This window comes from Ambystoma mexicanum, chromosome 14, assembly GCF_040938575.1.
Source record: "Ambystoma mexicanum isolate Mex_15411 chromosome 14, UKY_AmexF1_1, whole genome shotgun sequence".
Taxonomy (NCBI): Eukaryota; Metazoa; Chordata; class Amphibia; order Caudata; family Ambystomatidae; genus Ambystoma; species Ambystoma mexicanum.
The window spans coordinates 210,645,108-210,661,607 of record NC_090940.1 but is presented as its reverse complement, the minus strand read 5'-3'; the positions used below and the strand labels follow the sequence as shown (position 1 = coordinate 210,661,607).

Sequence of the window (16,500 nt, the reverse complement as noted above, 5' to 3'; positions counted from 1 at the left end):
AGGCTCCACTCAGTCAGGATAGAAAGAAAACGGTCCAGGCGTCCAGAAAAAAGTGCAGGGGGCCTCACTAAGAGAGGGGATGGAGCATCAAAAGGATAAATCTCCCTAACACCCTTGCAGTAGAGGAATACCCTGATTGTTCTTCTGGTGATAGCGGCACTCAATCAAAGGAAATGATGGCTGCCCTTTAGGCAGCAGGTGCATGAATACCAGACAATCTCCCACATAACGAAGTACACAAGGTCCATTCATTACTGGGGGCTGAGGGGGAGGGGGGTGGCATCCCTCTCGAAAGCGAGGCGAGCCGGTAAAGTGTGAATGTGCGCAATGGAAGAAAGGGGTCAGGGGTACACAGTTCTATAGTTTGGAAGACGTGCTGCTGTGGACAAATACAGAAAGTATACATGCATAATGTTAGCTTGCGAGCCTTATATAAAAACACAGTTTTATCCCTACCAAGTTGTGAAAAACATGCATAGTACAGTCCAACTTCACCCTTCATAATTTCAATTCCCAAGATCGTCAGCGCAAAACACACACTTAACTATTGGGTCCAACTATTTCATCTATAGAGTCCCATATCCTTGAAGTCAACCGTCTGTATCCAAAGTTGCTGCGCTGTCAAAGTCTGTCTACGAGCAATTTAGTAGATGTCAGCAACACGTTATTTGCATTTCTGAAACTAATGCGTCTACGCTGCACTTATGTTTTTCCTTCGATTATTCTGCTGACTTTTATCTCTGACCATCTTTGCCACCACTAAGGAAACTTATGAAAATACAAAACGAACTTCCAAAGAACAATGGATTGTGAACAAATCCTACCTTTCTCCTTTACTCTGGCTCCTATTATTTTCGATAAATGGTCCTATTTCTCCATCTAGTGGTCAAGTTGCAAAAGCACACGCTAGGTGATATTTATCGTTATGTTTTCCATTGAAAATGCAGCTTTGAGTAAATAGCAAACAGCTTATTCTAATGGCGCCCCTTACTCTCTTACAGCTCACGCAGCCTGCTTACGCCAGTTAAAAGATTAACTATGATTCTGGTCGTGGTGTACGTCGCCATTCCGTTTATACTTCGCCTATTTCCTGTTCTTCTTGCAAAGGTGATTTATCTAAATATGCGTAAGTATTCATTCAGCTACTCTTCTCAAATGATTGTACAGAATATGTGTGTCCAATTTTTTTCCCGATTCTTTGATTTTTAGCTTTCATTAACAATACAGACAATCGAAATAACTCCAAATTCTAAAATGTAGGCCAGGTCTCAAGCATAAACCATTGTTGTTTTAACAGTTTATCATATTGAGGGTGAGTTAATGTTCTATTGTGCCTTTTAATATCTGTTTCGTAGGAAACCTGACCTCGAAATGTCGCTCCGTTTAAGGCACCATGGGTTTCTAAACGGACACATTAACGTCGTTGGATTACATTCTAGAGTTTTTCTCTCTTTTCTAACTTGAACTCACTTAAAAAAAATATTTTTTCTTTCCATAAATTCAGTTTTTTCATAGTCCTCTGTATGGAGAATGTGTGTGTGTTTTCAGCCCATGCTATTGCGAGTCATGTTTTGGTTTGTGCACAATTTTCATGTATAGAACGTTGCAGGGTGTCTGCTTATTTCAATTACAGTATGTGCTCTTCTTGGTACTTAAGCTCTCTATGTACCTGAAGACTCCTCGGCCGTTTTATTGTTTGCACATGGGGCGCATGCCTGAGATATCAACATATTTTTGCTGAATGCTAATCTCTTTTTTTTTCCTCTGAAAGAGCCGTCCCACTTTTCATCTTTCTGAAGCATGTATTAGTTGAAACTTAAAACTGAGCTAGCCACTTTTGTGTCTCAACTATGCGAATCCTCACAGAAATGCATTATCTAGCTATATTCGTTCCTGAATGAATGTCTCTGGTATGGCTGCAGACTGTGGTGCCATTTTAAAGCACATAACAGAATATACGTTTGAGACATAATCCTCAAAGTGGACATGTTAAAACCCTTATATAATTAAAGACGTTGACAGCGACATATTTGTAAGTATGACATTTTGAACAAATTCACCAATCTTCAAATGTGAAAGAGGATACAGCCCGCATTATTTAATGCAACATGTATGAACGTTTGGGCCAAGATTTCACATTTCGTATGTTAAATGCAGTGCACATTTATTTAAAGTGCAGCACATAGTTATATTTCATATCTTACTTGATTGGAAAAGGGTGTTTTGCAGCTCTCTTTTCGCTCTTGAAATTTGTTTTTCCATTTTGAACCACAACTGAATTAATTGTCAAGGACAAAGCAAAAGGTATTTGGTGGATTAACACCAAATTTACTCCATACTTATTACAGTTTTCTTTTTGTGTCGATTGAGCCACTGCTTAAAGAAATACATACAAAAGTGAACATTATTTATTTTATTTATTTATTTCAATTTATAAAGCGCGCAGCTGCTCTAGGGCATTGTGGCGCTGCTACAGCAAATTCACTTGGGTGCAGGCAAAAAACATTGTACAGTTCTCAGGTTAAGGGTCATACAGATTATACAGTAATCAAAGTTCCTTGGTTACAGTGGAACAAACAGTTATTTGAATAGTATGGTTTTCAGAGCCTTTCTAAAGGCTAACAGTGATGTTTCCTTCCTGAGTTTGACAGGTAGTAAGTTCCAAGATTTTGGTGCCAACACTTCAAAGCTAGTACCGCCGGCTTTGGGTCTGTTAAAGACAGGGACCGCTAGTTGGTCAGAGTAGGGTTCTCGCTTGGGTCTGAGTGATTGTGCAGTGTGTATTCGATCCGCTAGGTATTGGGGCGCCAATTGGGAGAGACATCTGTGTGTGATTGTGAGCGCTTTGAACAGTATGCGTTCTTTGATAGGGAGTCAGTGGGCATCTTGTCTGGCCTGGGAGATGTGCTCTCTCCTGGGGATACTGAGAGCAGCTCGGAGAGCATTATTTTCCGCAATTTGAAGCTTGTTCAAACATTATAAGCTCAAAGTGGCAATGCCACTAGAAGGTAGCAAAGAATTGTATTCGGTGCACCATACAAAAACCTTTAACATAACAGAACATAAATATAAGACTTGGATGGCCTTGCCCCATAATGCCTCCCTAAGGATACACCTGTAAAGGTTTTACCTGAACATGCCAGCATTTACCTCTGTAAGTACATACATATGATGGCTTTGCCCCAACATGTCAGCATTTGCCAATGCACGACCATGAAATTGTCATTAAGCATAGACATAATAGAAAGACTTCCGGTCACAGCGTATCCCCTTCAGCACCCCAGCCATTTACTTACCCGTAAATGCCCGTCCAGGGCACACAACCCCTCTTGCATCCACTCCACCAGCAATACATTACCCCCTCACCAATGGGATCCCTCCACTCATCAACGGGAGCTTTCCGTTTCACATTCAATTTAATTGCTGGGAGGTTTTCCACATCTGTGGGTAGAAAAGAGTGTGAATCACAACATAACGCTCAACAGATTTTGCTGTTGATGCCTAAATAATTATATAAATTATATGTTAGTAGTGGTTTAGCAGACTTCAGCTTACACAAGATTTCACTTCCACTCCAATTGGCTGGGACCAGATAGTGCATTTCTGCCAGGGCTCTTCATGGATCCGCTGATGTGATGTTTTGTTTCTGGGATTATTTCGCTGCCATTTGTATGGCCTCCAGGTACTCTGGCGGATCTGAAATGGGGTGGTTTAGGTAACTGTAGAGTGGGGAAAAGGCACAGTAGCTTTGATCTTTGGTGCATGCAAACTGGAAGTACCTTCAGCTCCGTGTAAAGGTCTGTTCGAAATCCAAGTGGTATTTGTGTCCATAGGGGAGCCCTGTCTACCCCTGGTGTATGATGCATTGGCTGTGGCTGCAGTATGAATGCTGGCTGCATTGGAGTCCTGTTCTGATGTTTGATGATTGTTGGGTTGGGAGGTCTGAACGTATGCCATGTGTGGGTGAGAATATTTGAGTGTCTTCATATGGGGAGGAGATGCTTATCAGCTTGATGGGCACATTTCTTAGGGGCAAAGACACTCTTAAGTTACGGATTGCAAATTATCACATGGCATAGTGAGGCATGAAAACTGCATGCCACGGCATTAGTGGCATAACAAAGCATTAGAAGATGTTGCAAAGCATGGAAAAGGCCTAACAGGACAAAACGACGTGGTCTCCACCCCATACTCCTACCAGTGGCCTCTGGAGACCAATGTCATTTCATTTTCTCATTTTGCCACTCTTAAACCATGTCCCTACTCTTTCTACCCCCTTCTCCTTCTGTCTCTCTTGCGCTCTCTCATGCTCTCTCCACTCCCTCCCCCTCCTCCTCTCTTCTCTCTCGTGTGCTCTCTCTATCCCCTCTCCCCCACCTTCTCTCCCTCTCCCTCCCTCATTCACCCTCAGACTTTTTCAAATAGATGCATTCATCCCCACATGCAGCTAGATCTGGGAATTGGCAGGGGAGGGAAGGGGTACTCTGTAGTCTGTAGACTTCACTCCTCACCAACAGCGAAAGACAGAAGGTTATGGGAGGCATGAACATTTGGTTCAGAGAAACGGCTGTCAAAGCTTGGAAAACTCCAGGCACTCATTTCACTATTCTTAGTATATTGGTGGGCAGTCTGACAGACTTCTTGGTCCTCACTTTGACCTGCGCAGGTGCTGTACTCAGTGGCTCTGATTGGACTTTTGCCATCAGACTCAATTCAAGTTACAAGCTACTAGACAGCCATTAAAAGTCGCTTGCCACCTCAATTCTATACATACGCAAAGCACATGTTTTCTTAGTCACCAAGATTCAAATATCAGTCACTAATTGCTTTATTCAGCAAATTTGTCTTTAGCACACACAATAAACCATCATTATTAAATACATAGATTTCATGCCAAAATGGGGAATTTATATAGATAATAACATTTACAATTCATACAATTGCACTACTAAAAATCCACAAGAAGTCAGCCAGGTAACAAATAAAAGCTTTCTCCGAAACCAAGCACAATAAATATATTAAGCAACAAAATATGTATCATTCACCATCCCAGTAGATCGTCATAGAACAGCGGCTTCTGTAATGTTTCTAACCCATGCTTTGCTAAACAATGGGACCAAAAACATGTTTCTCAAATCATTGTAGCGCTCACAAAAATGCAGAAAATGTATAACGGACTCAGGCTCCAACCCACAAACCGGACATATTTCAGAATTCCCATTCCTCCAGCCACGAGTAAAGGTTGCAACCTGGAGAGTACCAATCCTGAACTCCAGGTACAAAGTGCACGCATAAACCGGGGTTCTTAAATCCAGGAATCTCTCCCCACCATGGTCGGGTTTCGAGGCGAGGTAATCCAGCCCCAGTTTCAAATATAAGCACAAACTTATAAGCCGTTCCTGAATATCACGTTTGGCAACCAACTTAACATCTCCTTTTGAGTTGGCGGGCGTGTTTAGCGGATTCTGTCAAATTTCCTCCAGACCCGCCATTTCAAGTTGGTCTCTTACATGTGTTGGCCATTGCAGAGAATGTCCTCCCGGATAATTCAACAGGTCTGTATATGCCTCCTGATACTTTCCAAGATTTGGAGAACCCCATAGTCTAACCCAGTAGAAGAATGGTTTCCAATAGCTAGTGGCAAGTGCAAATTTTGCACCCTTCATCAGGGCAATGTCTGTCGGTCACCAATGCCATTGCTAGGGATGGCGCTAGGGCCAAATCCCTGGCTCTTTTCCCATAGGTCTACCTCAGTGTTTCCAACAAGTCTCGAATCCCTCTCACACAGCCACTTGCCAACAATGAATTACCCCCCACACCCCATACCCACTTTGCCCGACCCCCGCTGCTCACCCAGGCTCCTGGTGTTCTGGCAGGTTCATTACTTCAGTTTCAGAATTATATGCAAACCCTAGAAGGTGATTTTTCACTGAGAGGTGGATGAGATCAGGAGCAGGGATGAAAAAAGATGGAGTGTGGATTCGCTGAAGTGCCCCACAATGTTGAGTGCACCTTCCCTTGTCCTACATGAGGTGCCATGTGTAGGGGGGCCTGGTATCGCAGGTATTACACTAACACAATAGATACAATTTGTAAAACCTTTATTGGAAATGTTGGTGCTGGAGAAACTCCTACTTTGCCCTATAACTAAGATGGGAGTAGTCTCGACCATCAAACGATAAATAAAACAGTCCTAGTGTAGTCCGTCAAAGCAAAATGGCCTATGCTAACAAAACCTAATGCCTGCCCTATCTCTTGTACAAAAAGTGTAAAAAGGAGAACATGTATCCAAAGGAAAAATCGGTGTTTTATTTATTTGTTTTATTTATTGTTCATTTGTAATGCGCCTATACACAAGTGTTTCAAGGCGCAACCATGAAAGGAGGGGAGATAAGGGAAACAGATAGATGGTCTTCAAGGCATGGTACATTCAGATCATGCAAGTGCGCAGACAGGTGTGGGAGAGGGACGAGGGGGGGACAAGTGCAGGAATGGGGGGTGGGGACCAAGTGCGCCCAGTCAGTCAAATGCTGGAGTAAGTGCTGAGAGGTGCCACTCTCATAGGTCATTGACCAAGTGCAGTAATGATGAGGCAAGTGCAAGGCCCAGAGGCAAGTGCGAGCATTAAAAAAAATAAATATGGTTGAACCAGCTCTCCTCCCCACGTTAAACCTCACGGAGTAAGGCTGTCCCTGTAGGCAGGATGACACACTCTAGTTTGGTTTCCAACACAATAAACCGTTTCAAATCCTGGACTGAGGCCCGCCTGGCTTTCCACGTTAAAGTCTCTTTTCTTGACTTCTAAAATAATACTTCAACACAAAGTTCACAAAGGTCTTCCTCTGTTGGGCTCAGACCTTTCACCACAAAGTTCACGTAGGAACCCCCTCTGTCGGGCTCAGACCTCTCACAACAAAGTTCAACACAAACTTGCAAGGGGGTCTCCCTTCCTCAAGCTTATTATCTTCTATACTTCAGGTCTCCCTCAGTCGGGCTCGGACCACTCCCGGATGTGGAAGACTTTCGAATGTGCGTGGCTTTCTTTACAAGCCACCGCAGGACAACTTGTACTCAAAGTTCACGTTTACTCTTGCTTACTTCACTTTTGCTGCTCATTCGTTTTATTGCTTCAAACAATGTACCATTCACAGAGTCTTTCGAGTGGAATACTTCCTTTCACCTGACCACTCCGTTACTAGTATCGCTGATCTCACAGCTGTCCTTACTTCAAAGTTCATTCACATGTCTGCCTTTCTTCGCATCTCATCCACACGCGTGCAGCCTTCACTTGCAATATAATTTTGCTACTTCATTCTCTTTAACACACAACGGTCTCTCAGGTCTTTTACAGGGCAGATCAAAGACTGATATGTTTTGTATATTTCTCTTCTGTGAAAGATAGTGAGCTAAAGACTCTGGGTAAGTCTCTGGTAACCAGGACTAATTTCTGGCAGAGGGACTCCCATGACCCCCCTTGTTAATTAACAAAAGTTCCAAAGCTCTTCTCTGGGTGTCTCTGATTGTATCTGGGTGATACCTCTTCACCCCTGGGTCCCCCTACTAAGAGCTCAGACCCCTCTCGAATATCAGCCTCCCTCCGTCGGGTTCACTCTGGCATGTATTCAAAAGACGTTCTCTATTGCACTCTTCTCTATTTCATTCACAGATTGGTGGGTGATGGCTTTTCACCCTTGGATTCCCCTCTTCCGAACTCAGACCCTTATCGACAGTTCGCCTCCCTCCGTTGAGTTCACTATGATTTCAACACAAACTCATCTGTGATATTCACAAATCTTAATTGTGTTGAAAGCCATAGTGAACTCAACAGAGGGAGGTGTACAACACAATCTCATCTATGATATTCACAAATCTTAATGTCTTTTTAAACAGTTCACTGTGGACATCAATCTGCTAGGTTCCCTCTTGTCAACACACTATTCATTGGGACTTCAGACTTTGCCCCCTTTTATCTGCGTCCCTCCTCTTTCTCAATTTACACAATTTCTTGAACAGTTTGTATGATTGTCACTTCCCTTAGCTTCACAATCATCTGCTGTTCAGACTTTCGACTGTACAGAGAATTTTACTAGACCCCTGTATGACCACTTTGACCCCTTTCTTGCCCTGCTCCCAAGGTCTTCTGGTAACGGTAGTTTCAACAATAGGGTAGTTTCCCAGCGTCTCCCGATTGAGCACCCACGTGGTGCCTGACTACTCTGTAGCTGGTTTTCCCCTCTCGCATAAACCGTTCTTTGTACTTTCTTCAATTAGCCGTTTGCTACTTTTGTTCAACACTGTTCGGTTTCTTATCGGTTCTCCCCTCAACTCACCGGCTGTGCTGAACTACTTGGCTTTGCTTGTCTCTGGAGTCGAGGCCGGTACCACGGTGGCAAGCGTGTTTCTCCCTGGCTTTATCAGCGCAGGGGGGGCCCAGTGTACCGTTGACATCTGCTGCAATACATGCTGGCTATTGTTCACGGTCACAATCCCTTCAGATGAGGTTTCACAGGGCTTGGTCGGAAAGGGCAAGGTCGGTTCTCTCCTTGTCACCCTCTCGATTCGCACCATCTTTCTCCTTCTCTTGAACTGCTGTGCTGAGTTATCGCTCCCGTCATGCGGTGTGCCTTGCTTGCATTCTGCTCTAATGCTCCACTTTGTATCCCTGTGGGCAAGGGAAAGGGCCGTCAGGTGTGTGTGATTCTGGGCAGTTGCCTGACTTTGCCTGACCTTTGTGGTGGGAAATATCAGGTAAATGGCTCTGGTGTTTGTCTGTCGTCTTTCCTGGTGTGCTTGTGTCAGAAAGGGAGGGTGGGGGGGTAGAGTGTTTGAGTATCCTACGGGATAGGATGGGGAAAAGGTGTTATAAAAAGTGGGTTACTGCGTCTCACCCGTCGGTGTCCCACTTCCACTCCCCGAGGACCCCCCATCCAGGTGATTCTCCCGCACTGGTCCACCCCCAGGAACTCGATCTAATAGCGATGGCCATGTCCTGGCCACCTGGATAAGAGATCCCTGGGGACTAGTGGGTGAGACACCTTCTGGTTTCTCACCTTCCTAAGTAGCCAAGAAATGCAATTTAAAAAATCAGTGTGCTAGATCACCAAGAGATGCAATTTAAAAAAAACCCTCGATCCCAGGGGACCAAGAAATGTAATTTACAAGGTGCATTTGGTATATACATTGGTGGACGTTCATAACAGTGATTGTGCAGATTTACAAAAAGGCACTAACGCGATAGTTATGAATTGATGGGGAAATGGATGCAAGCGATAGTTGGGCAGAATGAGTGACCCTAAGACCTACCAGAAGCTAACTGGGCCCATTGAAACCTGCCCTTATCCGTGCAGCCCTTTGCTGTGGATGCCAGCCAGTGGGAAGCCACTGGACAGGGATTTAGTTAATTCCACATGAGCTGGAAGGGCCAATGATGGAGTTTTCTGCTTCTAGAATGGTGGCTCAGGAACAAAAGCCAGGCAAAATGGTGGTCGAAGCTTAGGAATCTTTTTTAGCTCTGCCCCAACTCCAACAGGGAAGTGAGTAGGGGTTGTTTGTGCCGATTGCAGGCTCTTGGCTTGTGGGTTGCACTTTAAAGCTCACTGCTGCACAGGGAAATGATTGTAAAAACTGGAAGGGGCTATGGAGGAAATGCCTACTTCCAAAATGGCCACTCTGGGACAAAGGCCAGGCAAAACCGTGGTCAAAGTGCAGCTATCTTCTTCAGATGAGCTTCAACTTAAACAGGGAGAGAGCAAGGAAAACAAAGGCAACATCCATTTTGTTAATGGTGGAGGGGATCAAAAATGGATCCCAGCGTGTTACGTTTCTTTTGCTGAGGAGGAAACCATTTTACAAAAAGAAAAAGCCAGTACAGGGTACCTTGTCTGGAACACTGTGTGGTACCCTTCCTTAGGGGTCATAAGGACTGTAAGGCAGAGCACAAAAAGACAAGCCCTCTGTGTTAGGCATTGGGTTTAGCCTCGCTGTGAGGAATAATGGAGTAAAATAATCATAGAATACAGCAGCAAGTGAAGGGAATCCTCAGAGTTGGGACAAATAACTGCAAAAATAGAAAGTAATGATAGAAAAATGACACAGGAATATTTGTGGCTGCTTTGAGTGATCTTTGTTTAATTCTTTATAATATATTGTTTATTGTTCTGTTCATAGCTCAAAATGAGCTTTATCATAACATACATAAAGAAACAAATTTAATACATATAATAAATTATACACAAATGCAGATAAATAAATCACAGATGCATACATATTATACACTCATCGCAATAGTTAATCGTAATTCACATAATTAATATAAAAGTACGATATAGTTACGAAGTCAAACTGGGAATATTTCAGTACACAGAATTGCCCGTCTAATATGGGTTCTTGACTTGATACTCACATAGCATAGGGAGTGCTGAATACGAAATTCATCATAACAGTTCAAGTTAACGGTAAAATTAATTTGTGCCACTATTATGTATACACCAATGCCAATAAGCACAGTTCTTTCAGAGGGGCTTTCTGGTTTGCTATTGGCATGTAGCATATTTCTAGGCAAAGTTTGGCCATCAATATTAGTTATACAATATATGCAAAAAAACAAGGGGGGGTCCTGGGAGTCCCTCTGCCAGATATTAGTCCTTGTTGCAAGGGCCTTAACCAGATTCTTTAGCTCACGATATTTCACAGAGGACAAATATCCAAAGCATATGAGTCTGTGTCCTGCCCTGGAGCAGTCCAGCACCGAAATGCTAGGCAATTCGCCTCTGAACAAGAGTACCAACAGCAACCCCAGACACATGTTTCGGTCTGGTTGGACCTCATCAGTAGGGTGGAGCTGTGCCTCTTTTTTTTAAATTTTTTTATTTTTATTTTTAAAACATCTCTTTATTGATGGTCTCAACAGTTACAGCAGCATTCAATTAACACAACATATGGTCCTTCATACAACAATATCTTCCCCAAATGTTTAAGAATCTACAGCTTACATAGTTGTTTCACTGTCCGAAAGCATATCGCATAGGTAGGCCCTGAAATGACACCAAATGTCTTTTGGTCGGCTCATACTTGGTAGGGTTAGCACGTACTGTTCCTCACATTAATTGATATAAGTTAATTCACGTGTTCATGGTGGGGGGGGTTCAGGCTTTTCCATACTTGCAGTATACATTTCTTGGCAATAACACATGATACATTGAACAGTCTTCTAACTTTTTCAGAGCATTTCCCAATATCCCAAACAAGTATTTTTGTGGGGTCAGACACGGGGAAATCTGCGCGATGTCTGTCAACATGGCTGCAACCCTCTCCCAAAACCTTGTCACGACCGGGCATTCCCAATACATATGATAGGATCCCGCTTGGGGGGTCCCGCATTTGGGGCAGTTGGCTGGATCATCAGGTGTGAATTTAGCGATTTTGGCAGGGGTGTAGTGCAATCTATTAAGGATTTTAAACTGTATTTGGCGCAATCCCGCATTGAGGGACACCCTTTTTGTAAGTGCACAATATCTTTCTCATTTGTCCTCAGGTATCTGCATTCTCATATCCCCTTCCCATTTCTCTTTCACTTGGTTGGACGTGGGGATGTGGGTTTGGATTGTCTTATACAGTTTAGAGATTCCCAGTCCACCCTGAGTTGTAACCAATTGTATGCATGGGCGGGAGGGAGGTTCGTCAGGGAAGGATGGCCATTGCGCTTGATATGCAGATCTCATTCAATAGTACTGTAGCATTCGGAGCGGACATCCTCGGGTTACAAACTTCCCATCTATGTACATGTCTCCCACTTTCATCTCCATATCGGGGTCCCAGGCCTCCTGTATACTGGTGTCGAATGTAGGGGGAACATTTGGGTATTTCCATAGCGGAATTTCCGGGTTGTATGGAAGTTCTACTTTCAATTTTTTTATATGTAGCCCCCCCAGGCCCTCACGGTGCAGCTCACAGGGTCGAAATCACAGGAATCCCTGTACCTCGTATCAAAGATAACGGATCTGATGTTTGTGGGTACAGTGGTGTATTCCTCTATCCACGTGTGGGGTGAGTTGTCCGCTTCATCGTACCAGTGTTTCGTGAACTGTGCTTGCGCCACCGTGCAGTAGAGCTCAAAATCTGGTGCTGCTATTCCCCCTGTTTCGTATGGTTATGTCATCTTTTCCCAGCTTATCCTAGCCACCTTGCCGTTCCACACTAATGACACTGCCATGGATCGCAGTTTGGAAAAGAATTCCTTTCCCGGCCATATAGGAATGTTTACGAATAAGTATAGTAGCTTGGGGAGTACAATCATTTTAAGAATGGCGATTCTACCGTGCAATGAGATTGGGAGGTGCCTCCAGACCTGTAGCTTGGTGCTGAGTGTTTGTAGCGCCTGGTCATGGTTATCAGAGTATAGGGTCTGCCTGCTGCTTGAAACCAGTACTCCCAGGTATCTGATGTGTCGCTCCGACCACTTAAGGCCGCACGTCAGGGCAGGGCACTTTGTAGAGGGGGTGAGCGGGAAAATTTCTGATTTAGTATTGTTCACCGTATATCCAGAGTATTCTGCAAATTCACTAATGTCTGCCATGATGGGGGCTATGCTTTTGTCTGGCTCGCGTACATACAATAGTGTATCGTCGCGTACAATATTACCTAGGTGGCTCCTTTCAGCGTTATGCCTTTGTTTACATGCCGCAATCGCACCGCCGCTGCCATGGGCTCTATTGTTAAAGCAAAAAGGATAGGGGAAAAAGGGCACCCCTGTCTGGTGCCTCTGCCCAACTCAAACAGCTCAGATATAGTTCTATTCGTGCACACCCTCGCACCCTGGGCAGTGTATAGCAGTCTAACATATTTAATGAAGTAAGCGCCCACCCCAAACGACTCAAGCACCAGGAAGAGGTACTCCCATGAAACCGAATCAAACGCTTTCTCGGCGTCTAGGGACACCGCCACTGCTTGTTTATTCGGGTTTATTTGTGACATTATGCCGAACAGCCTGTGCAGATTCAAGGCAGTAGACCTTTGGGGAATGAACTCACTTTGGTCCGGATGAACCAGTGTGGGCATTAAGGGTAACACAAGATTTGCCAGCACCTTCGCAAAGATTTTTGCATCTACGTTTATCAGGGATAGGGGCCTGTATGAAGACATATCCTGTGGCGGGTGTCAGGGTTTAGGCAATACTGTGATTATTGCTTCGCGCATTGTCGGGGGCAATATTTGTATTCTCAGCGCCTCTTCCCACACCTCTAACAGCACGGGGACCAGTTCCTCATGAAATTCTCTGTAAAATTCAGCTCCCAGACCATCAGAGCCCGGTGCCTTGCCAGACCTGAGCTCCTTAATTGCCTCGGTGAGCTCCTATGCCGTGACAGGTTGCTCCAGCAGTAACTTGCTTTCCTCTGGGAGTTTAGGGAGCTCCAACATATTTAGTCTCAGCAGGGGATTTCCTATCCCTATTCGCATAAAGATTTTTGTAAAATTTAACAAATTCGTCGTTTATTCCCTGCTCGCTCGTTATTATCTCATTTTGTGCCGTTTGGATCATTGCGATCGGGTTAATTTGTTTTTCATGTTTTACCAGGTTGGCCAGCATTTTTCCTGCCTTGTTACCCTCCCCGTATCTGCGAGCCCGGGTAGGGGCTGCTATACTTCCCTCGCTGCCAGCCGATCAAAATCTCTAAGGGACTTGTGGATTTCCACCAGAGTGTCCCCACCATGCGTGCGGTCATAGGTCTCCTCCAGTGTATTCAGGTCCCTCTCTACCCCCTCCAGTTCACGGCATACTCCCTTCAGAAGATCAGGGGTCTTGGACAGCAGTGCCCCCGTAACCCAGACTTTAAAGGCCTCCCATACTGATGACATGTGGTCTACGGACCCAACGTTATCCGTAAAAAAATTGCCAATTTCAGTGTGTAGAGTTTCAACTACATTTGGGTCTTTTAGTATGTCTCTAGGCATTCTCCATCTCCTTGATGGTCTAGGCGCATCTTTCAAAGTGATCTCCAGCACCACGTAGAATGACCCGATAGTGTGCGAGGAAGGATTTCGCAGTTCTGTAGGGCGTGTGCTAAATTCGAAGATACAAACCAATAATCTATGCGTGACTCACTATCATGTAGAGAAGAGTAAAACGTAAACCTCTTATCGACCGGATGGAGCACCCTCCAGGCGTCCTGTAGGGACAGTTGCAAAATTATTTGCTTTAAAGTCAGTGCCGCCTTAGAAGGTGGCCTGGTTACCTTGGCGGATCTATCCAAGGCCTGGTCTAATACAACATTGAAGTCCCCACCCCACAAAACAGTGGTTGCATCATGTTTGGTGAGCATCTCGAGCATTTGCAAGTAGAAATCAGGGTCGTCTAGGTTGGGTCCATAGGTGTTTAACAAGGTTATATGTTTGCCAGCTAGCTCCCCCCACACCAGTACATACCTTCCCATCGGATCTGCCAGGTGTCCCTTGGCTATAAAGCCCAGCGAGCTATGTATAAGGGTACAAACCCCCTAGACTGTGATGAATAGTCTGTGTAGTAGCGCAACTTGCCCCATTTTGCCAGTATTCTCTCATTGACCAGGCCCTGCGCATGTGTTTCTTGCAGCATTAAGATTTGATGCCCATGTCTAGTAACATAATTACCGACCTTCCGGACTTTCATTGGATTATTAAGGCCTCGGACATTCCATGACATTAATCTTATCCGTAGTCCGTCTCCCATTTGGTATGTGTATACATCGTATTTGTACAGAAGTGACCTTGTATAAGCCAGTAACCAGCCTTTGAATAGCGCCATTGTCTGCAAGACCACATCAATTAACCTACAACATCCATCAATACAAACTTTCCCACCAGGCTCAACCCTGTCTCGGTGGCTGTGATACTGAAAAACATCCCCATATTCCCTATCCGCCCCACCACCCACCTCATCCACCCCAACTTGACGATGAACCCTAGTAACCGTCAGGAACATTCCTGAGGGTGCTTCGTTGCAGTCACGAGGCCACCCGACCGAGCTCACGACCCAGTGTACATTATTTGGAGCCCCTACAGGGCCGAACACCTCCGAAACATCAAAGATTACTTGTATTTGCTGGGCTATTCAGCCACGTGTCAGTCCTCCACTGCAGGCGGGCGTCTTCCATTCTGGTCCGGCCCTCGGCCCTTCGGGGGCAGCGGAATAGTGGCCTCCACATAGGCCAGGGCTGCAGCAGGAGTTTCAAAGAAGTGTGCCCTTCCTCCATATTGGATTCTCAGTTTGGCCAGGAATATTAGTGCATATGGGACCTGTCGTGCTCTCAAATGTTTTTTGACTGGCTCATACGATCTTCGGCTGGCCTGAACCTCCGTGGCAAAATCCGGGTAGATGTGTATGCGACTGTCTTCATAGTGCAGCGTACCAAGTTCTCTTGCCTTCCGAAGGACCGTATCTCTGTCCCTATAGTTGAGCATTCTTGCAATAATTGTGCGGGGCGGTGACCCAGGCTTTGGCACTGGAGCCAGCGTTCAATGTGCACGTTCAAGCAGAAAGTGTTCTGAAAAGGAGTCCGCTCCCAACAGGGTTTTGAGGAGAGCTTCCACCCGCACTTCCATTTTGTCTTTGCCAAATGACTCTGGGACACCAACGATGCGTACATTATTTCTTCTCGAGCGCGATTCCAGGTCTTTGCACTTGTTTTGTAGTTTGCCCAGCTCAAAGAAAGCTTGAACAATGTCCTGGTCATGGCGAGCAACCGTGTCTTCGGTAGTACCAATTCTGTTCTCTGCCTCCGTTAGTCTCAGGTCATGCTTGTCGGCTCTAGTTTTCAATGTGCCAATGGTCGTTACAATGTCATCCAGCTTCATATTCAGCTGTAGGAATCCATTTTGGACTATGTTAGTCAAGTACTCAACCTTGTCTTCGCTCTCTATACTGGGCACAGGGCTAGCCGCCAATGGTGGTTCAAGCTCACTGCTTCCCGCCTGGCTGCTAGTGTATGAGTCCATCGGTCCTTTCTTTTTGGCGCTTGCTCCCTCCGCCACCTTGTCTTGCTTCCTTGTGTTTCCCATGGCCTGGGAGACTCTTGGCGGTCTGTACCGGGCAATCTGAGGGGATATTGTTCTTTGCCGTAGTTTGGGGGCGTAGGAATATGAAGTTATTCCCTACTACTCAGTATTGTCGGGCCACCGCACCCCAGTCACAGCCCTCCGCCAAATCCAGTGCAGGCGTCTATCTTTTCCAATGGATTGCGCTCTCTCACGTTTCTTGCTTAAGGATACACTGGCTAGCTAAGTATGTGTTCTGCATCGATTGTTCGACAACATCACCGGCCTTCCCGGGGCAAAACTGACTGTCTCAATAATCAGTGTTTATTTGCAGCAGCAGCAGTGGATCTGGTAGCCAAGTATTCATGTAACCAGCAGCCCCACAACACTCCTTTATTGTGGGCATGAGCGTCGCCAAACCACCATGACCCACGCCCTGTCCGGCGTTCAAATCGTAGTGTTTGTTCCATGCTGGGACCGTTCCACAAGGTC

The 16,500-nt window shown here is 45.2% G+C and overlaps 1 protein-coding gene across 2 annotated transcripts in view; it reads left to right on the top strand.

Annotated features, from left to right (window-relative positions):
* The window catches only part of ABHD12B (abhydrolase domain containing 12B), a 304,395-nt gene that overhangs the window by 45,799 nt on the left and 242,096 nt on the right, over positions 1–16,500 (top strand). For both annotated transcript variants that reach the window (XM_069638955.1, XM_069638954.1), the window contains exon 2: positions 1,002–1,126. In XM_069638955.1, the coding sequence (XP_069495056.1) occupies positions 1,002–1,126 (125 nt within the window). The remainder of the gene's footprint in view (positions 1–1,001; positions 1,127–16,500) is intronic.